Source organism: Gadus morhua, chromosome 3 (assembly GCF_902167405.1).
Source record: "Gadus morhua chromosome 3, gadMor3.0, whole genome shotgun sequence".
NCBI classification, from domain to species: domain Eukaryota; kingdom Metazoa; phylum Chordata; class Actinopteri; order Gadiformes; family Gadidae; genus Gadus; species Gadus morhua.
In genome coordinates this window covers 27012789-27040487 of record NC_044050.1, presented here as the reverse complement: position 1 = coordinate 27040487, position 27699 = coordinate 27012789, and the positions used below count along the sequence as shown (strand labels likewise).

Here is a 27699-nt window from a genome sequence, read left to right as displayed (position 1 = left end):
CCGGGGAGGTAGACGCATCGAGCACCGGAATGAACTGAGCGAAAAAAGGAAAAAGAAGCGAACTCCACGCAGAAAGGAAACCTGTGACGAGAGCCGAGCCCACCAACCCAAAGCGCGCAACGAACTGCGCCACCGTGCCGCGCCGCGTGTTTATTTCAGCCCCGCATAACAAAGGCTGGGTATATGTCGCCCCCCAGTGGCCGCATTCTGCCATTACCCGACTGGCGTGTGGACAGCCTGTCGTTTAAACGGGCGTTATGGACCAAGAAAAAATGGCATTTTGTTCCAATGTTAAACCTCTTGTATCCTGAAATATCGAGAATTAAAGTGTTTGACCCTAACCCGGCTGGCGCATCCAGCAGTAGCTAGGCCTGTATCCACCACGGTGCGTTCACCTGAGTAGGCTACCCAGATGCGAATCTGCGCTTCCCCTGCTTTCCTCTAGGTCCTCTGATTTCCTCCAGGTCCTGGAGGAAATCAGAGGAAGCACAGATGCAGAGCTCGGTTTACCTTAGGAAGCTGTAGTATTTTTAGGTCTGGCTTCAATCGAATACCATATGCAAAACGACCTATTGTTTCGGGGAGGGTTTGCTGAACATGATATTTGAAGTTCTAAAGTTTGGTTGGAGTGCAAGTAATCACACAGTCGATGAAACTGCTTGAGTAAATCATTAAAATTTATAAATTGTATGCTGAATGGTTTAGGCCCAAAATATTTAACTGATATGCTTCCACTACATCAGCCTTCTAGACCACTAAGATCCTCTGAGACCAATCTGTTAATTATCCCCAGAGTAAACACAAAACATGGGAAAGCAGGATTTAGTTACCATGCAACAAATAGCTGGAATAAACTCCCAGAGGATTTAAGACTTGCCCCAACTCTGAGCACCTTTAAAACAAGACTGAAGACTTTTATGTTTGCTATAGCTTTCTGCTAAATCTTAAATACATTGTTGCATATGTTTTTCTTTTACTTATCTATTATTTTATTTTATTGTATGACAATGTTTATATGTGAAGCACTTAGAGTCTGCCTTGTGTATGAAAAGTGCTATATAAATAAAGTTGCCTTGCCTTGAATAATTAGCCTAAACATGATTATTTGTTTTTATGATTATATTTGCAGTTATTTTTTATCTCTTGCACATATACATTTTAGACAAATCCTATTCAGAGACGTAACTTTATTCAGCAGTAGGCAGGCCTTGGTCGAACGCTCCTGCCACTGAGAAAGACATGGCCTGAACGTTACACACACACACACACACACACACACACACACACACACACACACACACACACACACACACACACACACACGGAGGCAGACACGCACACACATACGTAGCCAAACACACACAAACACTAGCACACATACATAAGTAGGAACACACGCACACACGAGCTGGGACTTGAAGTGTGACTCTGGCAGCTCTCACCCTGGAGAACGGCATCAAACCTGCTGTCATGTGTCACCTCCTACTCTCCTTCCTCGGACGTAATCACCGCCCTCTCCAGAACACCAGAAATATATTCTGCAATATTCACACACTCAGTCAGTCAGTCAGTCACCACCACCTGCAGCCCTGCCAACACACACACACACACACACACACACACACACACACACACACACACACACACACACACACACACACACACACACACACACACACACACACACACACACACACACACACCATTAAATTGTCCATGAACTGGAGCAAGCCTGAACTGAAACATTGGGAAATGTAAAGTCTGATCCGATCTTGGAAACAAGAAGCAAATAAACTATTATTCATTGTAGATTCTTACAAAATATTAAATTGTAAATCGTTGTAAGAGGCAATCAGGGCGACAGGACAAAAGAGGTAGCAAGAATGTTTTTTATTGACGTATGAGAATTATAGTTAATTTTGCATTTCCATGACATTACAGGCTTTGAAACAAACAGATTATTACTAGTGTGTAAATATGTTCACATAATTTAAATAAATTAAAATGAATGAGACATAATGTGTAACATGTTAAAGGCCAGTTTCTCATCTGTAGTAGCAAATTCATTTTTTGGACTACAAAAAAACGTAAAATGCCCAAGTCATATTTGAGGAATTAAAACATTAAAGTAAAGACCGGGAGAATCTTCTTTGTCAGGGGTACATAAAGGCATACATTGTTAAAAAGTAAAGCAAATGTGGGACTGAAAGGGAACTATAGAAGCAAGGCACCATATATGTACTGCACATGTAGACTTCACTTCAGCGCTGGGAGTCAAACTACGTTCAGCGGTATAGAGTGTACTTGAACAGTGATTGCAAATGATTAATAGATATAGCAGATTCATTCTCACAAGTATCTTTCGGTATATAACAACCTTAGCATTGAAGAGCATCGACCCACACTGCATCCACTTGCTTGATGGATTGAAACAAAGTAAGCTGAATCCAATTTTGTCGAGTGTTTCTTATGGATCTTAAACGTTTTCATCTTAACCGTTTTCTCTGAAGTCCTGACGTCTGATTGAAGGGGTTTGAGTCAGGGAAGCTTTGGTTGCGTTGCTCGTTATACAGTATGCTCTCCATACAATGGGAATAACAATAATTATTCTTCAACGATAGACGTTGTCAGACATCCACCCACATTATAAGATATACCTGAATTCATGGTAAAATAAGAAAACACAACAGTAACTAGTTGTCTTTTGGGGCTATACATTCTACAGCAAAATTCATTTGGATAAAGCAAAAACAGAGATACACTTTTTAGGGAATGAATCCTTTAAAAATGGGACAGCCAAATAAGAGAAACGCTTGAATGAACGCTTTCTCTTTGAGAGTAATGTTCTTTTCATCAGATCAAAAGACCTTGCTTTTCTTCCGAACCGGGAGGTCAGCAGCTGCTCCGATAACACAAACAACCCATTGAACAAAAAACATTCAGCTTGTTTCAACCCATAACCGCTGGATGCGTCGTTGAGAGGGAGCTACTACAGATCATTTAGCTTTGCTTTTTTTAACGATATGGCCCCTGGTCAATATGAGACCAAATAAGAAACAAATACGACACGATTAACACATAAAACACAGTCTGTCCCACATGTAAACATGCATTCACAAGGATGAGCTGGCACATGTGCTTGTATCTGCGTTAGGATGCATACGATTTAACGTGTGAGTGTATGTGTGCCATAATGTATCGTGTAACTCACAGTTGACATTTGCCAGAAGTACCAAAACCCACTATATATACCCCAAACATTGTGACACGTTGGGGATTTGGGTGTCAAAAAAAAGTGGCTTCTCTCAATCTGGGTTTGTTTTCCCTACATGGTTGAAGATTTCTTATTTTGGACATTTCATAATGCTAAATGACACTCGCATGCATGCTCGCCGACAGGTCTTAAAAAAAACTAAAATAACAGTACTTACGCTGATTATTTCTGTATGCGCTAGTCAGAAAATCAACGAAGGAGTTGCGATTATCTTATCATTGGAGAGACAAGCAGGTGACGGATGGAAGCCTTTTCCAAGGCAACATTCTTTTTCAATGATGGCACCTCTCACACAACCGGAGATAGAGGTGACTTCTAGAGAGCGACCCCTCCAGACAGAGTGGATGTAAGGCTTAGGTTTCTCTAACTACTTGCATTGTTGAGAGTAGATTAGCCGTGTGTACCGTTAACGCCTTCATCCATCGACTAAAAAACGTGTCCATGCAATGTCTTCAGGTCAAAACCAACCGACCGCAATCGGAAGCCATTTTGTCCCCGGCCATTTCATTCACCAACTAGTACTTGTGTTTGTTGTTTGTTTTATTTTACATTTCTGCTCCGCTTTTTTTTTAAAAAAAAGTTCCACTTTTAACATCGCAGGCTTAACCTGGCAAAGAATAAAAAACGATCATGCGATGATATGTCATGTGTTATCGACCTGTATGAAAATAAACGAGCGACGAATCGCTCCATGTAAAAACGAGTGGCGCCCCCACTACACTCCTCCACACCGTCGCCCTCTAGTGGCAGGAAAAGGTCCTGCAGCGCTGCAGCCAGGCCCCCATTAGATTCAATGGGGGGGGGGGGGGGGGCCCTCACCTGGGGGGGGGGGGGTCATTTTAGCCGTACGTGGGGCGTGTTGAGGGACTCTGTGCTGTCGGCCGAGGGCGTGGAGAAGGGGTCGCTGGCCAGGCTCTGCTCAGAGTCCCCGGGACCCCCCCCCAGCCTCACACCTGTCCTCAGTAGTTCTGACGAGTACCGCGCCTCGGCCGTCCCCTGGGACAGGAAGTCCACCGTCCTCGTCTCCAAGTCCCTGTCGCTGATGAAGAGGTCTTCCTCTCCCCATCCGTCCCCCCCTCCTCCTCCTCCCCCTCCTCCTCCTCCTCCTCCTCCTCCTCCTCCTCCTCCTCCTCCTCCACCTCCTCCTACTCCTCCTCCTCCTCCTCCACCTCCTCCACCTCCAGGGTCCTGGCAGCCCACCGGGAGGCCGGAGGGGGAGTCGCTGCCGGTGCTGGGGCTGGGGGACGAGAGGCTGAGGCAGTGCCGGGCGTCCACGTTGGCGCACGGGATCGCCTGCATCAGATCCTGCGCCGACATGGACTTCTCCAGGCCGCGGTCGCGGTCCGCCTCCTCGGGCCCCGGGCGGCGGTCCACGGCCAGGGGCACCAGGGGCTCCATCTCCAGGCTCATGTGCCGCCTCCAGGAGCCGTCCTCCTTGGTGCTCAGCCGGGCGTCGGCGCTGCTGCCGCCCTGCAGTAGCCGGCCCAGACCCAGGCCCAGGCCCAGGCCCAGGCCCAGGCCCAGGTCATCCCCCACGCCCCCGCCGCGGCCGTCTCGCACCCCCGGCCCCACCGGGGGGTCCCCACGCAAGTCCAACGGCGACCTCAACGGGGACACCTTCCCGGGGCCCAGAGTCCGACGGGGCCCCGGCGGGGGGGGGAGTCTGGCCATGAGAGGGAAACATCCGTCTCCTCCTCCTCCTCCTCCTCCTCCTCCTCCTCCTCCACCTCCTCCACCTCCTCCTCCTCCTCCTCCTCCGTCGGGGGGGTTGCTGCTGGGGCTGAGGAGGGGCGCCTCGTCCCCCCCGGCGCAGCAGGGCGCGGCGGGCTGGGCCTGGAGGTGGTGGTGGTGGTACCGGTGGGGCAGGTGGTGGTGGTGGTGGTGGTGGTGGTGGTGGGGCAGCGGCGGCGGGCTGAAGAGGGCGGAGGGCGGCGTGGAGGCGGAGGTGTTGAGGTTGAGGTTGAGTTCGTTGGGGGGCACCAGGATGAGGTGGAGCCCCCCCTGGGAGAGCTGGGCGGCGGCGGCGGCCGAGGAGGAGGAGGAGCGCGAGACGCAGCCGCTGGACGGCGGGCCGCCCCCGCCAACGCCGCCGCCGCCGCCGCCGCCGCCGCCGCCGTCGCTGCTGGCCTGGGTGGAGCAGGAGCGCTCCTTGCTGTAGACGGAGGACTGGTAGTCGGAGGTCTGCTCCAGCTCGAAGAGCGGCAGGGAGGACAGCGCCAGGGCGGAGGACGGGCCCTTGTTCAGGACGTGGCGGTAGATGTCCAGCAGGGAGTCCAGCTTGGACTCGATGGAGGTGACCTGAGAGGGGGGGGGGGGGGGGGAGGGGGAGAGGAGAGGGGGGGGGGGGGGGGGGGGAGAGGGGGGGGAGGAGGAGAGGGGGGGGGGGGAGGGAGAGAGGGGGGGGAGGAGGAGAGAGGGGGGGGAGAGGAGAGAGGGGGGGGGAGGAGAAGGAGAAGGGGGGGAGAGGAGAGAGGGGGGGGAGGAGGAGAGGGAGGGGAGGGGAGAGGGGGGGAGGAGGAGAGAGGGGGGGGGAGGAGGAAGAGAGAGGTGGGGGAGGAGGGGAAGGGGGGAGAGGAGAGAGGGGGGGAAGAGGTAGGTGAGTAACGTTGAGGGATAAGGCATAAAATCGTTGGGTGGATGCGGAAATCACTGTACTGAAAAGTTAGTATAGTACAATATTGTACTGACGAGTTAGTATAGTACAATATTGTACTGACGTCAGTACAATATTACTACTGTGTAGTAATATTGTACTGACGTCAGTACAATATTACTACACAGTAGTAATATTCCGTTATCAAGATTTTGACATATTGATTCGAAGTCCTAAGCTGAGGTTGATTAATTTGAAGTAAGTGATAATTGTGCGTACCATATCAGCCCTAATCCCTATTTCAAAATAAAGACTTGTTCAGTCAAGGCTTATTAAGGATAATTACATGTTGAACAATCATGATTGATCAATTGATTATTGATCAATAATGTAATTGATCAAAATGTATTTATCCTTAGCAAACCCTTGGTGGTGGTACACTAAACGTTAGCAGGTTGTAAGCAGCAGGTTGCTCCCTGAGTGGTAATAATAATAATAATAATCGTAATAATACATTTTATTTAAAAGAAAAAAAAAGGGTTGTTAAAACATATAATACATAGTAAAAGAGAAATTAGCAAAAGGCTTTTTTTTAAAAGATACGTGTTAAGGTTTGGTTTAAGAGCAGCTGCAGTGTGTGGGGCCCTTGGGGGGTCAGGGAGGGCCCCGGGGGGTCAGGGAGGGCCCCGGGGGGGGGGGGGGGGGGGGCACCCACCTGCCGCTCCACCTTACACACCCGGCCCAGCATGCTCATGTCCTCCAGGACGTCCCCCTCCGACAGCAGCTTCTCCCGGATCTTCTTGTCCAGCGGGATCTGGCCCTTCCCCAGGATCTGGTCCACCCTGAGGACCGCAGGGGCGTGGTGACGCACACACACACACACACACACACACACACAAGTAGAGACACACACACACACACACACACACACACACACACACACACACACACACACACACACACGTACAGACACACACACACACACACACACACACACACACACACACACACACACACACACACACACACACACACACACACACACACGTACAGACACACACACACACACACACACACACACACACACACACACACACACACACACGTACAGACACACACACACACACACACACACACACACACACACACACACACACACACACACACACACACACACACACACGCACACAAGGTTAGAAAGACAAACACACACTCACACACAATTATAGAAAGACAAACACACACACGCACACACACAAGCAAGCACACAAGTACAGACAGACAAACACACACACAGGCACACACACACAAACACAGAAATAAAGACACACACATACAAGTAAAGACACACACAAGTATAGACACACACACACACACACACACACAAACAAACACACACATTGGTTACGGCAGAAAGGAGACGGTTGCGAAGCAGTGCAGTAGCCCCCGGCGGCCCAGAGAAAGGAAGGAAGAGGGATTAGAGACTGACGACAGCAGCACCTGTACTGTCCTCTGCAGCCCCCCCCCCCCCCCCATCAGCCACAGAGGGGGGCGCCACAGGAGAGAGGCTGGGTTAGGAATCAGTCCCTGCACCCAGATGGGCTCGCAGGAGGAGCTGATGCTCCGCGGTGAAAGAGTTTTTAATTCAACACATCTGATACAATATCAGACCAGAGGACGTGCAAGAAAGAGGTTATTGAAGGACGCCCCCACGTTCAGGAAACAAAGAGCACCTTGGCTTCATATCGTTTGTGATTAGTAAGGACACAGTTAGATTGGTTATTCTCATCCCGGGTATTGGGCCAAATATTAAAATGTTGCATGTTGTATGTATGGATTATTGAGAATTTTAAGAATATACAAAGAAAACAGGGTTGGGGTCGATACCATTCAAACAATCATTCATCTTGGACAATATGTCACATATGTCACATTACATATGGACAATATGTCATGTGAAGAATGCTTACTCTACCTCCTTAATACACAAATTCCTACGGTACGCTCCAGCTCCACTAGGGGGCGGTATCCCCAGACAACAAAGTGTCTGCTGAAAATTAGCGCAATTATTATTTTGACAATAAAAAAAATGGCTTAAACTAATTGGCTAAATTCCATCTTGCCTGAAAAACACAGGTGTGTGAAATGCAACTCAATGGCAGAGTGACATGGAGGCATGGCAGGAGACGGAAGGTGTTTACCTCTCTCTCTCTCTCTCTCTCTCTCTCTCTCTCTCTCTCTCTCTCTCTCTCTCTCTCTCTCTCTCTCTCTCTCTCTCTCTCTCTCTCTCTCTCTCTCTCTCTCTCCCCTACAGCAACTTTAAACGGCAGATATTTACAAGTGCAATGTAAGCACATCAAAACACTTTCCTAGGAAGGAAAGTGCCGACTAAATGGAACGAATGAATGAAGGGACCCCATCCTGTGTGTGTGTGTGTGTGTGTGTGTGTGTGTGTGTGTGAGTGACAGTGTGTTTGTTGGTGTGTGCGTGTGTGCGTCAATGGGTGTGTGTGTGAGTGTGTGAGTGTGTGTGTGTGTGTTGAGTGACAGCGTCCGCATCAATGCATGCGTGAGTGAATGAGTGAGTGAGTGGTGGAGAGAGAGAGAGGGGTGGGGAGGAGAAGGAGCAAGAGCAGTTGAGAGGGAGGTGGAGTGGGGGGTGGTGTGTGAGGTGGTGTGTGAGGTGGGGGGGTGGAGGTGGGTGGAGGTGGAGGGGGGGTGATGCTGACCCCTGCGTGGAGCTCTTCCTGGACTGGCTGTAAAGGGCGGAGAGGGAGGGGGAGGAAAAGGTCTTGGCTCTGCTGCTGAAGGGCTGGGGGCCCACTATCATGTCCAGCCTGCAGGGGGACGCACACGCACACACACACACGCACACGCACACGCACACGCACAAACACACACGCACAAGGAACAACACACACACACAGACGCACACACACACACTCACACACACGCACACATGCACAAGGAACAAAACACACACACACACACACACACACGCACAAGGACCAACACACACACGCACAAGGAACAACACACACACACACACCCACACACACACACACATGCACTCACACACACAGACACGCACACACGCACACACACAAACACACACACAAATACGCAGGCCCGCGCACACAAGGAACAATACACACACCCAGACACACACATCCAAACATGCAATCGCACACATACAGACACGGAAGAATACACACACACACACACACACACCCACACACCCACACACGCAAACATGCGCATGCACACACACGCAGAGCAACACATGCCGAACAGGGTTGCCCGGTAACAAGCCAGCACATGTACACATACGCCACCAGAAGGATTAAAGGAAAGTGGTGTTAGGGTATGCCCACACACACATGGACACACACACACACACACACACACACACACACACACACACACACACACACACACACACACACACACACACACACATACATACACACACGCAAGCGATGAGCAAATGATTGTGAGCGCAATAACTTCGGGGGAATGATCATGAGGTTGATGATGTCTTTCAGTAGGCCTGTGTGTACAAGGTGTGTTGCAGCTTTTTTTTCTACGTTAACTACCTGGTTTGAAGGCTCTTGATGCGACACAGCATGTCCAAATGACCGGCAGAGTACTGCTCGATCACGTCCTTCACGTCGTAGGGCCGCAACGTCTCCTTGAATTTCTTCTTGGCAACGTGGAACTTCATTATCCTGGGCCATGAGACATACATACAATAACGCACATTCAACAACGACCACCAGAGGGCGATCTCAACCAGTCTATGCCGACGCGACGCGATGGTTTCCCACCAACCGGAGTTCATCTGGCAGGTTATAAAAACAAGACTAGCGTTACGTTTTCTTTGAAACCGCTGGAGTTTCACAGGGTCTCGTCTTCTGTGTTTTTCCTACACCTGATTGTGTTTTTCTCCTTTCCCAGATTTCTTAAATCCACATCCTGTGAGTCTGTGAGGGCGGTTGTCTTGTTAGACACCTAACCTGTGTGTGTCAACGTGTGTGAGAGCGTGTGTGTCTGTGTGTCCGTGTGTAAACCGATCACTCTGAGAAAGTGGCTCTTGGAGGGGGATTGGAGCCGGGGTGTTGATGCACCTGTGGGGTGTGTGGGGGCAAAGCTGGGCGAGTGGGCTGATTGTAATGGTGCCTGTCGATTGCTTTCTGAGGGTCACCGCGGTTCTGGAGTGCTTTTCTCCCAGCGAGCAGCAGCACAGTGCCTTTTTTAAATATATGAGTCAGGTCATGTTATACAATATCACTCGTACAGCCTTTCGTCACTGTTATGGCCTCAGAATGATTCTCACCAACCCACAAAGGAAGAGGATTGCCTCATTGGAGTGTATGCGTGTGTGTATCTCCGTGCGTGTGTGTGTGTGTGTCTCTCTGTGTCTGTCAGTCTGTGTCTATCTGTCTCTCTGAGTGTGTGTGTGTGTGTGTGTGTGTGTGTGTGTGTGTGTGTGTGTGTGTATGTGTGTGTGTGTCTCTCTTTGTTAGTCTTTCTGTCTGTGTATGTTTTTGTGTGTGTATGTGTTTGTGTGTGTGTGTGTCTCTCTTTGTGTTTGTCAGTCTGTGTGTGTGTGTGTGTTTGCATTTGTGCGTGTTCATGTGTGTACGGCCATTAGTGGGGAAGCCTAACATCGAGTGTTGGAGACGGACAATTGGAAGGGGATTTGGGTTCAAGCCTCCAATTTGTCGGGAGCGAGTACGTCTGCCTCCAAGTTTCACCCGACACAGGCTTAGATGTGGGATGCCTGAGGCCTCCCCAAGATCACCTGACTGGCTCGCTAGCTTTAGCAGTAGGTTCGCTCGGCCTTGTGGAAGACACCGGTCATGCACACTGGGCCCACTGGCAGAGTGTGTGCAGGTAGGCGGGTAGGTAGGTAGACCGACAGGTATAGGACATCCAATTATTTAATTCGTGCTGTATTTATTGATTGGCTTGTTACAGTCTGCGACAGACACAGATACCAGACTTGTCTTGTCCTTGTTAGAGCGTCTGATTTATTGATTGCTGTCGGAATGGAGAGAGCGTTTCGCCGAATATGACTGAAATAATATTTGGTGAATTATTAGCTAAGGTCGCCTCCCGTGGCTTTTAGCTTGGGCACCTTCTTCGGATGTTAGTAATATTCCGGCCGTGACTTGACTACTACTCTGGCTGCTGTGCTCTGTGTTCAATAACACCAATTATGTACCGAAATAATTAGAATAATATTAGTTAAAAAATGTCCTCCATTCGGTCGATTCTAAGTCTACACTACCCAAGGACATTTGCTAAGATTAACATAGATTTGCATTCGGAACTTTTAGCGAACGCTTTCAAACAAAGTCGGGAGGAGTTTGGGTTTTGTTTCTTGATCGGGGACCCCTCAACACTCTAGCTAGGAGGAGCTGGAGGTCGAACTAGCAAACCTTCCGATTAAAAGGCAAGCCGGTCTACCTCCTGAGTTAAGCAGACATAGTTAAACATAACTCAACAACCCATTTCACCGCTGGGTTCACGGGGACGTCCATAAGCTGGCATTGTCCTCACCTGACAGCTCTGATGACACACTTGACCGACGGCAGCAGGTCCTCCACAGAGATGTCACAGTGGCACCCCCTCTCATCGAACCCATCCTCGCCCCCCGCCATGTTGGAGTCTGCTGCTGGGGGCCACAGGAGAGATCAGGCATCAGGATGGCTGCTCGTGTTTTTGGCAATGGCATGGAAGATATCCATAACAAGAGATGAGGAAGTGTGAAGGACAGACGACGTGACAGACAGACAGACAGACGACACTCTAGACAGACATACAGACAGACAGACAGGGGGGAAGGAAGGAAGGAAGGAAGGAAGGAAGGAAGGAAGGAAGGAAGGAAGGAAGGAAGGAAGGAAAGAGAAAGAGATAGAGAAAGAAAGAAAGAAAGAAAGAAAGAAAGAAAGAAAGAAAGAAAGAAAGAAAGAAAGAAAGAAAGAGAAAGACAGAAACAAACAAAGAAACCGACAGACAAACAAATATCTTTCCTGCCATCACAATAATGAAAGCATTAATCATTAAAAGCAATTAGTCAATATCTGCCGTCTATATATATTTTTACTACAGTTAAATGATTCTGTCCCCTTAGCGCTGAAACCATTATTATTATTAATACCGCACAATGTGCGTGGTCTGCATACACATACAATACACAGAGTAATGTTATGTCTGTGTGAGTGTGCGTGCATGCGTGTACGTGTGTTGATTGCTTCAGAGTTTTTCCAACACATTGGATGCTAATTAGCCAACGACACCAAACAGAAGAGGGGGACTAGCGTGAGTAATGGGCCCCAGACTGGCCCTGGCCCTGGCCAACTCCGCTAAGCCAGTCGACTACCATGCTGGCCAATGGCCCGCCCTCCCCACACAGAACCCCCCATCACAGGGTACCCCATGGTCCCAGGCCGCCTCAACCTCCCCTCCCCATGCTTTGGGAAGACATTGCGTTAAAATTCCGGCTAGCTTGGCAGCCGGGAGGGTGAGGCGCAGTCTGCTGCCGGCCAGTGGGAGAGAGAGCCAGAGTTATTGCGCTACATTATCAAGACTGGGGGACGGCCTGGGATGTGATTTATTAGATCATTGGTGTCTTGGCGGAGACGTATTGATCTAAATGCTTATGAGTTTCTTTCTTGGCCTAGTCAGTGCGGAGACATGTGTCCTAGATACACGACCACTGCTGCCAGTAAACGGATCATTAAAACGACGGCATTAGGGGGGGATATTAAAAGACGGCCGTGTGTACGTACATGCTTTCGTAACATCTCGATATCGTCACCGCCGCCATTCCAGTCGCATGATTACAGTTAATCACGCGCAGAGTTAATAATAGTCCCGGGTCTCCATATCCGGCGCCGCGAGACTCTAACGGCGATGATGAACGGTCATAATCGAATAAATTAAAAGGGTGCAGGGGAGAAGCAACGCAGGCCGCCACCCCCCTCCACCCCCCTCCACCCCCCTCCACCCCATCTCCCGCCCCTTGTAGGTCTCCCCCCCCCCCCCCCCCCCCCCCCGTTGGCGGTGGAGAGTGATCCCCCCCCCCCCCATCCCCCCACCCTCCCAATCCCTGTCGAACCACCCCCCAACGTCGTGGTGGAGCGTGATTGGCTCCTACCGTCGCTGGTAGAGCGTCTTTGGCTCCACCCCCCCCCCCCAATCCCTGTCGGACGCGCCCCCTACCGTCGGCGGTGGAGCGTGATTGGCTCCTACCGTCGGCGGTGGAGCGTGATTGGCTCCTACCGTCGGTGGTGGAGCGTGATTGGCTCCTACCGTCGGTGGTGGAGCGTGATTGGCTCTTGAGGCGCAGCGAGGGCCGGAAGCGGGTGCGGTCGTTGAAGCTCCAGCTCTTCTGCACCTTGGCGGGGCTGCCCCCCTCGGCGGTGGCCGGCGGGGGGGTCTCGGCCACCGGGGAGCGCCGCTCGTTCACCGACTGCCGGCTCTTGATGCTCTGGCCGCGGGGGCTCGCCATGCGCACACGCTCCTTGAAGCTCAGCTTTTGGCTGAGGGGACGATGAAGATGATGACAGTGATGAGGGGGATGATGATGATGATGATGAGGGTGATGAAGATGATGATGAGACCAATGATGATGATGAGGATGATGAAGATGATGACAGTGATGAGGGGGATGACAGTGATGATGATGATGATGATGAAGATGATGATGATGATGAAGATGATGACAGTGATGATGAGGGTGATGATGATGATGAGGGTGATGATGATGATGAGGGTGATGAAGATGATGATGATGATGACAGTGATGAGGATGATGATGATGAGGATGATGATGATGATGATGATGATGATGACAGTGATGAGGATGATGATGATGACAGTGATGATGATGATGATTATGGTGATGATGATTATGATGATGATGATGATGATGATGGGGATGGGGATGACGATGACGTCAGGGGAGAGATGAAGAGGTAGGATGACACGGAGAGAGAGAGAGAGAAAGGGAGAGAGAGGTGTTAATGACGACAAATTCTCCACTCAAAGTAAACTAACACAGTCAGGAGGGGTGCGTCTACGTTACAAATGAGGTGTTAGATGAGGAAAAAAATGCAGTCGGTCAACAGATTAAGTTCAGTTAGTCTCTCTCTAGGTCAACGGCCAGACCTTCCTGGTCGTAAAGAAAGGGTTGAGGAGGGTTGGGTGGTGGAAGAAAGAGATCAACATGCATCACTATAGCAACAGATACTCTACAAACTACATGGCAAGCACACGACAGGCGATGGAGCAATGGAGTCCTTCTGTGGTTGTATGTGCTGCTAAGGCTAGGATACTCCTCTGGTGTTCTTCATAAGTACTCTCACTTGAACTCTCAGTTGTTCAGAGTTCACCAAGACTCTTCATAGCGACCCCCCACCCCTCTTACGCACTTAGTGTATCCTGGTAGGCACTTGTATGTGGTACACCCTTGCACTTAAAAATAGTACTTAGCATTGTGTAGCGTCTTATCCTAGCTATCTTTGTTGTATACGGGGAACGGGTGAACCCAGCAATTGTGCTTGGCACTTGTTTCTATGAACATCCTTAATGTACCGACAGAACTACATTGTTGCTCCTTCTTCTGACAAATGTAATTACAGTAAGTCGTTTTGAATAAAAGCGTCTGCTAAATGTCCTAAATGTAAATGCTCTCGTTTCCTCGTTGTTTTACTTTCAAGGGGGCAGTCAAGTCTCGCGTGAATAAGTGTGGCTCATCGTAGATTAATATGAGATAGATATGAGAAGCTAGGAAATCAATGAGTCAATGTTAATATTGGTGAATGGTTTTTGCGGTTATTGCTTTGGAAGTGGGTGCTGAAGGTTGAGGTCCAGCATGAACAAAGCGAGACTCAGTTTGGACATTTAACAAGGGCATGACGTTACAATAAATATTCTCCACACAGCAGCGGTCTCAATCGCAAGGCGACAGGAATAATTATTAAAATCGGGCCAATTAAAACAACAAAACCACTAAAAAAGCGAATGTATTAATCAACATAAAAGACAGATATCACATCCGAGACCAGCTCCTCTCCACAGCCTTCTCAGATGAACCCATGCAGAGGATTAGTGAGCGTTCCTGAGGTGAGAGATGCAACGCATGCTGCTGTGCCAGTGAGTACCTATTTCTCCAAGCTGAAGGCCTCCTCAGTAGCTTCTTACTACTATGAACCTTACTAAAGGCAAGACAGAGATGGATGGGTTAGATGACCGGGCTGATGGGAACCGGATGCTCAACGTGTTGGGATGACAACATGGTGATCTGCTATCGGCCTTGGCCAGTGGAGGGTTAGTTTTTACAGAGTTTTGGCGCTTACAATACCCGCGGGTCACAAGCGATGCGGGATAAGTGTGCCCTCCGTATGAAAGCTAAACAAGTGCCTCTACACCTCTATCATTAGACCATCTGGGGTCTCGGCCACATCATGCCAAAAGCCTTGACCAAGTTCAAGTTGACTGCACACAAGGCTCAATCATGTGACTGGATGGCTCGGTTGGGTCCTCAGACAAAGACAGGACCAGGGTACACTGGTTTTAATGTACCATGCATGTTATCTGTAGAACGCGCCACAGCCAGTTATGACACTTCCTTAGTAATCAAGGGATGAATAATCTCATCACTCATCTCTCTGAGGGACTCCCAAATCATACGTGCTAATAACTCAATAACTGTCAATAACTCAAGCAATAACTGTCAATGTGCGTGAATGTTGTGATCGATGATATGATGATAGCTACGGCTCTGTGATTGTCCCGTTTGTGATGTTTTATTCAAGGGATTGTTCCGGGACTCTCTTCAGCGATACAGTACTGCATCTCAATGAGAAGAATTCAGGTGGAACAAACACAATAAAGCGTTGATCCCGACCGTTCATTAGCCTATCAGCATGGATCTCCGACAGCCCCCTGACGAGACGCGGAAGACCCTCATACCGAGGTGTGTGATGATAGGTGAGGCGCTCTGTGATCTCCGGGAGACCGGCTGCTGACAACTTAATTGCGCTTTTAATCATTTTGTTTTTTACGATGAGCAAATATCCCACAGTGTGTGTGTGTGTGTGCGTGAGTGCGTGTGTGCGTGTGTGCGTGCGTGCGTGCGTGCGTGTGTGTGTGTGTGCCCCCCCCCCCCCCAAACTCTGTCCCATTGTGGCCTTCCCCTGAATCATTCTCACGCCGCCTCGGCCAAAATCATTCATTACGCATCGAGCGATTAACTCTCTCCAGCGTTTAGACCCGAACACAAAAACCAATAACCACTGTAGGGTTTACAGAGTACATCCCATCTGAGCGGCGTGTTTTTGCACACCGTCCTGAGGAAACACACACAGACTGGTAAAAGTCATGTGGTTACGTAAGACAAAGCCCTGACTGCGTGGTTTGTGCGGTGTTGTCCTTCGCGAGAGGGGAGATGGAGCTGAGAAAGCAAACGTATACACTGGGAAAGGCAGCAGCTACAGTGAGCGGCTGGGTTAAGATCAGGCGTACGTTTCTCTACCTGTGGCGGTGAACAGTTTGTTCTCGGAGGGGTCAGAGCACCACACTTAGCAATCCCAGCAGCGGTATGGTTCACAAAGAGTCCAGATTGACAGAGAAGTACAGCTGGCTGTTTTGCTAAGCTAGATCCTTTTATTTTGTTTTTCAAAAGAAAAGGCACAAGGAAGCGCATGTGAACCAATGCGTGGGTGTGTGAGTGTCTGTGTGTGTGTGTGTGTGTGTGTGTGTTAGTGTGCGCGTGGGTGTATGTGTATGTACGTGCTTGCAATGGTTTGTGCATGTTTGTTGGTGGGTGCACGTAAGTGCTCGCGTGTGTGATCGTGCGTGCGTACATGTGTTTGCGTGTTTGTGTGTGTGTGTGTGTGTGTGTGTGCGTGCATGTGCGTGTGCACGTGTGTGTGTGTGCGCGTGCGTGTGTGCATGTGTGTATGTGTGTGCATGCCCGAGGCCGAACAAACCTTGTCGTGGTCTCCCCCTGCTCCTTCCTGGGGATGACGAGCGAGAGGGAAAGAGAAGAGAGAAGAAGAAATGATGTGCGCCATTTGCATTCGGTGACCTTCAAGTAATGGCCGTAACATTACTTACATCCAGAGCAGCCCCGGTGAGTGGGCGGACCGACTGCATCCCTTACCACGGGATTCACATCATTCTCTATACGCCCGGGTGTGCGTCGACACGCATACACACTTAGCAGGTGCTAATCGTAACAATAGGCGGAAGAGGCAGCTCAAGAAACAAGTCACGCTCGTGAGCAAACGTCCAGTGAAGGAAGCAGATGATTGGGGGATATAAACAATGCCTGATTTATTCACACAAGCTGCTGGTGCACTATGGGTAACTGGGGTCCTGAGTCGGTTTGTTCGTGAGGGACTTTGTTTGTTAGTTTGTGACTGAGGTCAGGCTTGTATTTTGTATAGGGGGTCTCTGTAAACATCCTATATAGAGCATATCTTTTTCTGGTTGCAGCTTGAAAGACACCTGTGTTTTTTTGTTTGTGTTTGCGTGTGTGTGTGTGTGTGCGTGTGTGTGTGTGTGTGTGTGTGTGTGTGTGTGTGTGTGTGTGTGTGTGTGTTTGTGTATTATTGGCCAATTATGGGCTCACAAGAAAGAAAACTTTCCAAATAAATACACCAGAGGAAAGAAAAAATAAGTCGAATCTGATGATAGATCTGAATGGCTCATTTCTGATGATTACCATCATCCGAGACACGGCAAATAAGGATGATTATAAAAATTACAGTCTACGCTCTCCTGATGTAAAAGCACACTATTTTAAGGGATCACACTGCTCTGTGTTACGTGCACACTATTGCTATATTCACAAATCATCCTAATTTGTCTTTGCTCTTTAAGCAGCAGCAAAGAGGGCAGAGGGGTCGGCAGCCTTTTGGTTTTGTACTACCTTTTTTTCATATTTCTAGGCAACAGTTCAAATTCAAAAAATACACTTTTGTGTGTAATAAGTTCTTATAGGTGGAAAAGCTTGAGACGTGCCTCTCGTATACTATGATAAACTAACATATGTTTAAAAAACTAAACTTTAATCCTTTAAACCCCCCCCCCCCCCCCCCCCAACAACAGGCCCCTCCCCTCGGACCACCTGGGTACGTACTTGGTGGGGCTGCAGGTGTGCAACGCCTTCAGGTGAGGTTTCCAGGTCGCTATGGAAACAGAGTTCTCGTCGGCCGCGTAGCTCCGCCACACACACTGCGGGCACGAAACGCAGCACCACAGAAGAAGAGGACGACCCAAACACAACACACAAAACGGAAAGAACCGCGGGTTAGTGGGAGCAATACGACGGGTGTAAGACAGGCATGTGACAGGTAGAGTGACAGGTGTGTGACAGGTGAGTGACAGGTGTGTGACTGGCGGAGGGAAGGGGGCGGAGCCTAGGTTTGGCTACCTGTCGTGCTAGTGCAGGACGTTGTCATGGTAATTTCAGGTCACTAGGGACCGTTGTTATTGGTATGATTGGTGTATTTTTGTATTGTCGTCACTATAGGCTGAGAACAGCGTGGGGACTGACGGATAGGAAGTGAACAGGAAGGGGACCGGACATTGACAGGATGTAGACAGGAAGTAGGGAATTTGTAAGGGAATTGTTGTTAATAGCGCCCAGGGCAACATTTGACCGGTATTCAGAAGGGGACCCTCACAGAATATATATATTTGAATGAATATTATAACTGGATCACAAATCACATGCTTCTTTTGTGTTGAAAATATGGAAAATTATGGGAAACTTGAGTTCAAATAAAGAACAAGAGAACAATTTCATAGATTTTACTACACGCCACAGATAATAGCATAAGCTGCACAAGTCACATGCTTCTTTTGTGTTGAAAATATGGGAAACTCATCGGAAACTTGAATTAAAATAATGAATAAGTGAACAATTTCATAGATTTTACTTTACGCTACAGATAACAGTATAAGCTGTCCGGGCGTTCAGAGGCTGGATTGCGTCTGAACGGTGAGCGTGTGGTGTAGCGTGCAGCCGGGGGCCCAGCCTCAGTCGGGGGGGGGCCCACCTGGATGAGGCAGGCCGCCGGGTTCCTACGCTTCTCAAAGTGCTTCTGTCGGTGCTGCTCCTGGACCTTCAGCGCAAAGCCGGAGCCCAGGATACCCTGAGAGGGGCACAGCTGGGTTAGACAGAACAGACAGACAGACAGACAGACAGACAGACAGACAGACAGACAGACAGACAGACAGACAGACAGACAGACAGACAGACAGACAGACAGACAGACTAAGACAGACAGACAGGCTAAGACAGACCCGGAGCTGAGGATACCCTGGGAGGAGCACAGCTGGGTTACAGTACACGGCAGAGACACGGACAGACAGACAGGCTAAAACAGACCTAGAAGACAGACAGACGTCTGACAGACGGGTAAGACAGAGAGACAAATGGACCGACTGACAGACCAGGAAGACAGACAGACAGACAGACAGACAGACAGACAGACAGACAGACAGACAGACAGACAGACAGACAGACAGACAGACAGACAGACAGACAGACAGATCTGGACAAACAGAAAGACTGAAAAAAGCTGAAAATCACCAAAGGCTACACGTTACTCTTTGAAATTAGAGATACATTTAGGGCCGTAACCAAGGAGAATCGATTCATGTTGTGAAGCACTGGAAGGCTTTACCTTGTTGTTGACAATTTAACTGAAAGGTAAAACGTCCTTCTCTCATATTCTTTTAATTGTATCTGGCTCATGGAGATATATAAATAGATGCATGAATGTCATGAAATAAAGGGAGTTGTGGACAAAACACCAAACATTAAACATTCACAACTCAGTCACAGGAAGTGAGCAAAGATGTCCCCTGATCTAGCCGGAGCTAGGCGTCTTGCTAACTCACAACAACGGGCGGGCAAACGGGGATCAAACCCACGACCCCATTTCAGCCGGGATACGAAACAGTTGAAGCAAACAGATGGCGATGGTTTGAAAAACACTCACGGCTGGCAGGGCGAAGAAGGAGATTCCCAGGAGGGCGAAGCCCGCCGACAGCATACGGCCCGTCCATGTCTTGGGGGTCTTGTCTCCGTAGCCGATGGTCGTCAAGGTGATCTGAGGGGCCCAGAGACAAACGGTCGAAACCTCCTTAACTTAACCCGAGCTTTGGGAAATGTCTGAGGACATAGGTATATATACATAGAGCCGGTGAAACAATGAGCTGAAGGACAGACAGTAAGAAAACGGCAAGACGGTTTCGTTAATGGAGACGAGACACCAAGCTGTGCAATGGGTCTGGTCTGAACACGCTAATCATAAGACGGTCTGACGGGCCCGAGAATGCGTCACATTTCCCTCGGCGGGTCAATCAGCGTAAAACCGGCGTGATCAAAGGAACGGTCAGTCGCAACATGGGGTGATTATGCAATTTAGAGGGGAAACGGCCGAGGGATGAGTGTATGCGTGGTTGTGTGACTGTGCGTGTGTACGTGGGTGCATGGGTTTGTGTGTGTGTGTATGTGTGTGTGTGTGTGTGTGTGTGTGTGTCTGTGTGTGTGTTTGCGTTCGTATGTGTGTGCACGTGTGCATGTGTGTGCCGTGTGCGTGTGTGCCGAGTGCATGTGTGTGTGTGTGTACGTGCGTGCATGTGTTTGTATGTGTATGTGTATATATCTGTTTGTGTGAGTACGTGCGTGCATGTACGTGTATGTGTGTGTGTGTGTGTGTGCACTTGTGTGTGCACATTCGTGTGTGTGCACTTTTGTGTGTGTGCACGTGTGTGTGTGTGTGTGTGTGTGTGCGTGTGTGTGTGTGTGCACGTGCGCGTGTGTGCATGTCAGTGTTTGCACGTGTATAGACGAGTGCGTGTGTGTGTGCACGTGCACGAGGGCTGATCAGTGCAGAAAGGAAAACAGTGTCTCTCTCTCTCCGTCCAGGACTCACCGTGCCCCACCACAGGGCGTCGGCGTAGGTGGCGAACTCCTTGTTGAACTTGTTCTCCACCAGGTACACCAGGAAGGAGGAGAAGATGAGGACCAGGAAGCCGATGTACCACGCCGTCACCAGCTCCTGCACGACAAGGAGGAGGTCACAGAGCCACAGTGTCACCGCGTCGCCATGGAAACCGGCGGGCGCGCGTAACGAGTCGAGCTACGGACGCCGTCGTTACATTAAAACAACAACAGACGGACGAAATAAAAGGTAGCCGTCTCCTTCTTCTGGCCTCGGAGCTGCGTGTGACAGAGAGTGATTGTTGTTCCGGCTCCTGGCGGGGCGAGACGGAGCTGTCACCACGGAGGGGTTATTTAAACCCCAGACTAACACAGCTGGCGTCCGCCCAGACTCCATCACAGAGACGGGGACAGGGACAAGTGGACTTAGGGTGGAGTGTGTGCAACAGGGTTACTATTGAGGTAAATATGCTTCGTTTGGCACAGGGTGTTCTGGTTTGCTTCGTCTGGACCTTAGCGAGGAGAGTGTGATGAGTTTTGTCTAATAAGGGAGGAACCAGCTCTACTGAGATCTATGATCTCCTGGTATACCATGGAGTGCTGACGTTGGTTCCAGCGTAAGCAGGGATAATTGACATTTAGCGTTCAAATGATAGCAAATAGGGTTAGGGTGAGTAATCAGTAGAGGGATCAGTAGACAGACTTGAGGGTAATTACGAACCGCACGATAGAATAATCCCATGAAAGGGAAACCAAAAATAAGGAATAACTGAAACCAAGCCTTTGACGAAGGTCAAAGTTGTGTATCTGGGAATGCATCTATTCCAAGTTAGTTCCCAGTTACTATTGAAATTCTATTCTATTCATTTTATATCTACATTGTAGATATATATATGAATAGTATATTCAAGACTATGCAGTGCTATTTATATCTGATGTTTGCTATCTATCTCTGGGTCTTATGGGGTGGCATTAGGTCACAGGCAGCATCCAGGAGGGATAGAGAGAGTACGTGGACCCGTCTGACTTCTCTTCAGGAGGGGCCTCTTAATTCCTGGCACTGGCACAGATAACCTGGGATCAGAACAGAGCCAGGGGAGGTGTCTGTCAGGAGGGAGAGATACTCACCGGCCTGAGGACTGGCAGTACAAACAGTCAGAGAAACACACAAACACACCTACAGACGTACCGATGCACACAAACGCGCACACACGCATACGCACGCACAGACAGACAGACATAGACACACTTACAAAAACACACAGACACACACACACACACACACACACACACACACACACACACACACACACACACACACACACACACACACACACACACACACACACACACACACACACACACACACACACACACACACACACACACAGGCCTCCACAAGGCAGCAATCACAAGGTCAGCTCACTGTTTAGTCAAAAAGGAAATCAATGTTTTTTTATTACCAACTGCAGGTCGTTTAATAGTTTAACAGTGCTTACCGAGACAGATGTCTGGATTATTGATGGTCATCAGATTTGTCTTTGTCATATGTTAATAGATTTTTCTTAGTTTGAAGAGGAATGTGGCCCAAGCACATAACATCTTTGTCAATACTTAAGTCAATACATATTTAATGGACCCATCTTTGAATGGTTTGCGTGCGTGTGTGTGTGTGTGTCTGTGTGCATCGGTACGTCTTTGTGTGTGCGTGCGTGTGTGCATCAGTACGTCTGTGTGCGTGAGTGAGTGAGTGAGTGCGAGGCAGCGAGGGAGTGAGTGAGCGAGTAAGTGAGTCAGTGAGTGTGTATGTGTAAGTCTATGTGTATGTGTATGTCTGTATGCATCTATGTGTGTGTGTGTGTGTGTGTGTGTGTGTGTGTGTGTGTGTGTGTGTGTGTGTGTGTGTATGCACTCCATCAGGTGTGTGTGTGTGTGTGTGTGTGTGTGTGTGTGTGTATGCCCTCCATCAGGTGTGTGTGGTGTGTGTGTGTGGTGTGTGTGTGTGTGTGTGTGTGTATGCCCTCCATCAGGTGTGTGTGGTGTGTGTGTGTGTGTGTGTGTGTGTGTGTGTGTGTGTGTGTGTGTGTGTGTGTGTGTATGCCCTCCATCAGGTGTGTGTGGTGTGTGTGTGTGTGTGTGTGTGTGTGTGTGTGTGTGTGTGTATGCCCTCCATCAGGTGTGTGTGTGTGTGTGTGTGTGTGTGTGGTGTGTGTGCGCCCCCCCCCCCCCCCCCCCCCCCTACCTTGCTGTGGGCGTAGACCACCGAGCCCAGCAGCTTCCAGGTGCCGCCCCGGCGGTCCATGCGCACCATGCGCAGGATCTGCAGGAAGCGGAGGCTGCGCAGCACCGAGGTGGCGAAGATGTTCCCCTGGCTGCCCGCCGAGACCACCGCCACCGACGCGATCAGCACAATGATGTCTGCAGGACGGCACGCAGCGACACACACACACACACACACACACACACACACACACACACACACACACACACACACACACACACACACACGCACACACACACACACACACACACACACACACACACACACACGCAAACACACACAACATCAGGCGAGGGAGGTGGCCCGGGGTGACTTTTTCTCTCTCTTCCTCTACCCCACACACACTGGACAACGTGAAATTGCGTAATATATATATATATTTTTTTATGTCTACCTCCGGCTCTTTTTTTATATGACATTTTACTTATGTGCAGTGTTGCTCACTTTTTATTGACTTATTTGATTTACTTTCACTATTCGTCGATTTGTTGTTTATCAATTGTACAGTCTGTTGACTGACTTCGTGGGCTACTGGATACCTGAATTTCTCTAAGGGGATGAATAAAGTATCTACCGGTATCTACCGGTATCTATCTATCTATCTATCTATCTATCTATCTATCTATCTATCTATCTATCTATCTATCTATCTATCTATCTATCTATCTATCTATCTATCTATCTATCTATCTATCTAACAGCAGACAACAGCGAGGAACAATGTTCACCGCACAAAAGATGAAACTAAATTGAATTAAACTCAGGGTCATGCATGCACGTACACAAACACATGCACATGGCACACAAACACACTTACACACACACACACACACATACACAAAGACACACACACGCACATACACACATACATACACAAAGACACACGCACACACACACACTCGTTCACATCCTTGAGCCTTTTCTTTTGAAAACACAAGATAAATATAAGCAGTGCATGGAGGGTTTGAGGTTGAGTCATTCTTAATGCTCAAAGCCTCATCTTCCAATGTAAATATTGAAATATTCTGAATGTATAATATGCTGAAAAACAGTGTCAGTGTCATGTGATTATGCAGATCTGAAATAGAGCTGTGGGCATGAGCCACATAATTGATCGTTAGGTGAAAACATTCGTTATTGGCGTTCTCAACCTTGTATATGGGAGCGAAAGGTAATTAAAAAGAAAAGATTAAATTGATGAATCACTTTTAATTTACCGTGACCGAGTCTCACCGCAGTGGCGAAACCTGAGCTTTCAAGTTGCATAAAAGTGTAATGTAAAAGTATAATTCGTGCAGCTGTTGGCACATTTTCCAAACGGCTGCGTTCCAACATTTCACATGCCATCAGGCATCCGACACTTTTGCAACATTGGCTTTTTTCGGTGACACTCAAGCGGGCGTCTTCTGCACATCCACCAGGCACCAGCAGATAAAACGCGAAGCAAACCCAGCGTCTCTAATGACCCCCCCTGCTGACAGCTTCAATCCACAGCACTGGGCCAACTACACCTCATTAATATTGATCTCTGCACGAGAGACGCCGCTCCGAGTCGATGCTCTTCCTCCTCGCCTCGGGGGAGGAAGAGAGGGGCTTTTTGATTCTCTGGCGCTTCTTCTTCTTATCCTCTTTGACGACCCTTCAATTAGTCCAACAACAGCTACTGTGCCCCTTCTAATCCCCGCCCTTCCCCTGTGTCCACACTGGGACAACGTACCCGCCCTGACACCCCCTAGAACCACCCCGGAACCAGTCACGCCGCGGAGGGAAGCGGTCTGGCGAAGGAGAAGGAGGAGGAATCACCGCGCTCCACAGGAGAACAAGAGAGCGGAGGACAGAATCGATTCTGTTTGTGCGGTGCATTGATTTGCTATAATCCTCACACGGAGCGGAGAGCGAGAGAATAAGTAATTTCCCCCGCGTGTGCGTGTTGAGCCATGTAGAAGAAAGAAAACTAAAGCGCAATGCGAGCCGGCCCTGCAAAGCCGGGGATATTTCTCATTCGCAGACGGATGCGGAGACAGAGGAATTGAAGTGTCTTTGGTGTGTGAGGCGGGCTGCGGTCGCCGGGGCCTCGTTCTCTCCGTCTCTCTCCATCGCTGCTCCTGGTGAATCCATACTCGGACTCACCTCGCATGCGTCCGTCGACGGATCTCATTGGCTCTGCAATGGACGCTCTCGAAATGCATTGTGGGTCCGTCCGTTCTGCCGGCTCCGTGGTCTCCGCGTCAAAAGTTGAGAAATGTCCAACTTTTCGCTCAGCGACGGATCCGTCGGCCAATCGGATCGCGTTTTGCAAATGCACGCAAATACACCGTCCAATGAAATCGCCTTTCTTATACAACCCGGGAAAACACATGGATGCGTATAAATGTACACATCCGTCGACGGACGCGTAGTGTTGCCGTAGGGTGTGCGGATGACGGGTTATGTCCGCATCGGGGCCCCTGGTAGGTCTGTGAGCCGCAGCCGATGCAGGCAATGTAGGAACACATCCACAACCGACACGGGAGCAAGGCGGGGGAAGGGTTTCAGATCCATTTAGTTTTCTTTTGAAGGCAGGTTCTCCTGAGCTCTGCATTGATCTCTCCTTCTGGAGACTAACTGCAGCCTCTGGCGATTGGTTGTTTCGGTTTCGCTGCGGCTCTCACCTCTTTGGGTACGCTGAGGTTTTATAAGGAGATCTGTCTCTCGGTTTGTTTGTATCTCGCTGCCAAAGTCTGTCTGGAAAACGCAGACTCTCAAGGGGTGTAGCTGAAATCGTAAGGCTTACGAGCCTTAAAACGATTCAATGAGGGTTGGCTCGCTTTAGGAGTGAGATCGTTAGTATTGATGGTCGACCATGGGAGAGACGGTGAATGTGCAGTGTGTGTGGATGATGGCTGGTTTAAGTCGGACTGGTTGGACTCTTGGGCCGTTTCTCAATACCAAGTACGCAAACTTCAGACTTGCGGACTACGAAGTTCGAACTTGGCGAGTTCGAATTTCCAAGTACAAACTTCCGAGGACTGGAGGACGCACCTGCTATTGGAACAGCAGCGGACTCGATGACGTCACCAACTCAGCTCGTCTGTTAACTGCGCTACGGCCTCATGTAGACGTATACGTACTGAACAAGGCCCAAGCCTCACCAAGGCTCGGGCCTTGATGAGGCCCCTGTTGCGCAGTGACTGATAAGTGTGCACAGGTTAAAGCAGCCATCACCACACACACTCAACATGAATCACCTGATTCATGTACCAGTTCCTTCAAACGACCAGAGTAGTAGATGGCTAGGTGTGTGTGTGTATGTGTGTGTGTGGCCATGCATCTACACATGGTTTGATGCATGGATGATTAGTCTGTCTCTCTTTAAAAAAAGAAAAAAATAACTACGTCAACTGACGCATTGCAGTTTGGTTAAAAGGTTAAAAGAGAAACACACACACACACACACACACAGGAAATCGACCATCCAATTTGGGCCCAGTGGAAGCATTTGGCCGTTTCTCACTCCACCATCACGCAACCCCTCCCAGGCCATTTAATAAGACACTTCCTGTGGAAGTGAAGCCTTTGAACCCTTCGTAATTGTGGGATGTGTAAAGCAAACCTCATTCATCAGTGGTGTCAGTTGTTTTGTTTTCTCTGCCCTCGAAAAGAGCATTGCAGCGCGAAGAAAATGTGGGACTGATGATTTTCAAATGTGTTCAAGAGACAAATCACCTGCTTTGGCTGATTGGTTCCAGCCTCATCTCATTTATTATCTTAATCCAGCGCACGTGATACTTACCCGTGCGCTGGAATACACGCACGCACGCACAATATCCATAGAATCAAGATGGCCAACACTCACACATAGCCAAACCTATTCAACCTAAGATGCATTCTAACTCATAGTTAACATATTCACTTAAGGATTAAGGACACCTGTGTAACTGTAATGTCACTTCTCTGTGTTTTGTTGAGTGTCCATAATGTCCAAAATGGTGGAATTGAGTCAAATTCGTCAGGGCGAGATTCAGACAGGGGGGGACATGGGTATGAAAGACTCACCGATCACACAGAAGGGCTTCCTTGCGAAGCGCAGCCGTCCCTGCCATCCCCGGTAGCGACAGCAGCAGCCAGCGGACCAGATCCGGGCGATGTACTCCAAGCCGAACACCACGATCATCACAAACTCCTGCAGCAGAGTCGACACAACGCTTGTGTTTCTTTCCGCCACCGTCACAGACACATGACACTGATGGAGACCGTTACCTACCGGTGTGAGCCCATTTGAATGATAATGGATTTGTTTTGCAGAGCATAAGTGCCTTGAGTTTGATAAGATTATGAGCGCCTTGTTAACCCGCGTATTGATTTAGCTCTCTGCGGTTATCGTAGCGTTAACTAGTGTGTGGGGAGGAATACGGCCTTTTACAAATGCTATCATTTCCCGATCTGTCTGTAATTGCTCGTCGCATTATTTTCTGTATTTTGGAATTGGCAAAACGCTGAAACCTTCCTTGAGAAAAACCATCATCGTCTTTATTTGTTTTTGCTTACAGCTAGTTTACAATTCCACTATGGGCTGTGTCTTGTATGCAATTTCAATTA

The 27699-nt window shown here is 49.1% G+C and overlaps 1 protein-coding gene across 1 annotated transcript in view; it reads right to left on the bottom strand.

The window, feature by feature from the left end:
- Nucleotides 1-1875: 1875 nt before the first annotated feature.
- LOC115540561 (potassium voltage-gated channel subfamily KQT member 5) overlaps nucleotides 1876-27699 on the bottom strand; it is a 100029-nt gene continuing 74205 nt past the window's right edge. Inside the window, exons 3-17 of the mRNA XM_030351973.1 lie at nucleotides 27157-27283; nucleotides 23083-23258; nucleotides 20833-20958; nucleotides 19894-20004; nucleotides 18946-19041; nucleotides 18024-18118; nucleotides 16870-16896; nucleotides 13187-13416; nucleotides 11432-11543; nucleotides 9463-9594; nucleotides 8596-8703; nucleotides 6583-6709; nucleotides 5011-5572; nucleotides 4453-4962; nucleotides 1876-4386 (exon numbers count right to left, since the gene is read on the bottom strand). Of these exons, the coding sequence (XP_030207833.1) occupies nucleotides 4109-4386; nucleotides 4453-4962; nucleotides 5011-5572; nucleotides 6583-6709; nucleotides 8596-8703; nucleotides 9463-9594; nucleotides 11432-11543; nucleotides 13187-13416; nucleotides 16870-16896; nucleotides 18024-18118; nucleotides 18946-19041; nucleotides 19894-20004; nucleotides 20833-20958; nucleotides 23083-23258; nucleotides 27157-27283 (2817 nt within the window). The 3' untranslated portion in view covers nucleotides 1876-4108. The remainder of the gene's footprint in view (nucleotides 4387-4452; nucleotides 4963-5010; nucleotides 5573-6582; nucleotides 6710-8595; nucleotides 8704-9462; nucleotides 9595-11431; nucleotides 11544-13186; nucleotides 13417-16869; nucleotides 16897-18023; nucleotides 18119-18945; nucleotides 19042-19893; nucleotides 20005-20832; nucleotides 20959-23082; nucleotides 23259-27156; nucleotides 27284-27699) is intronic.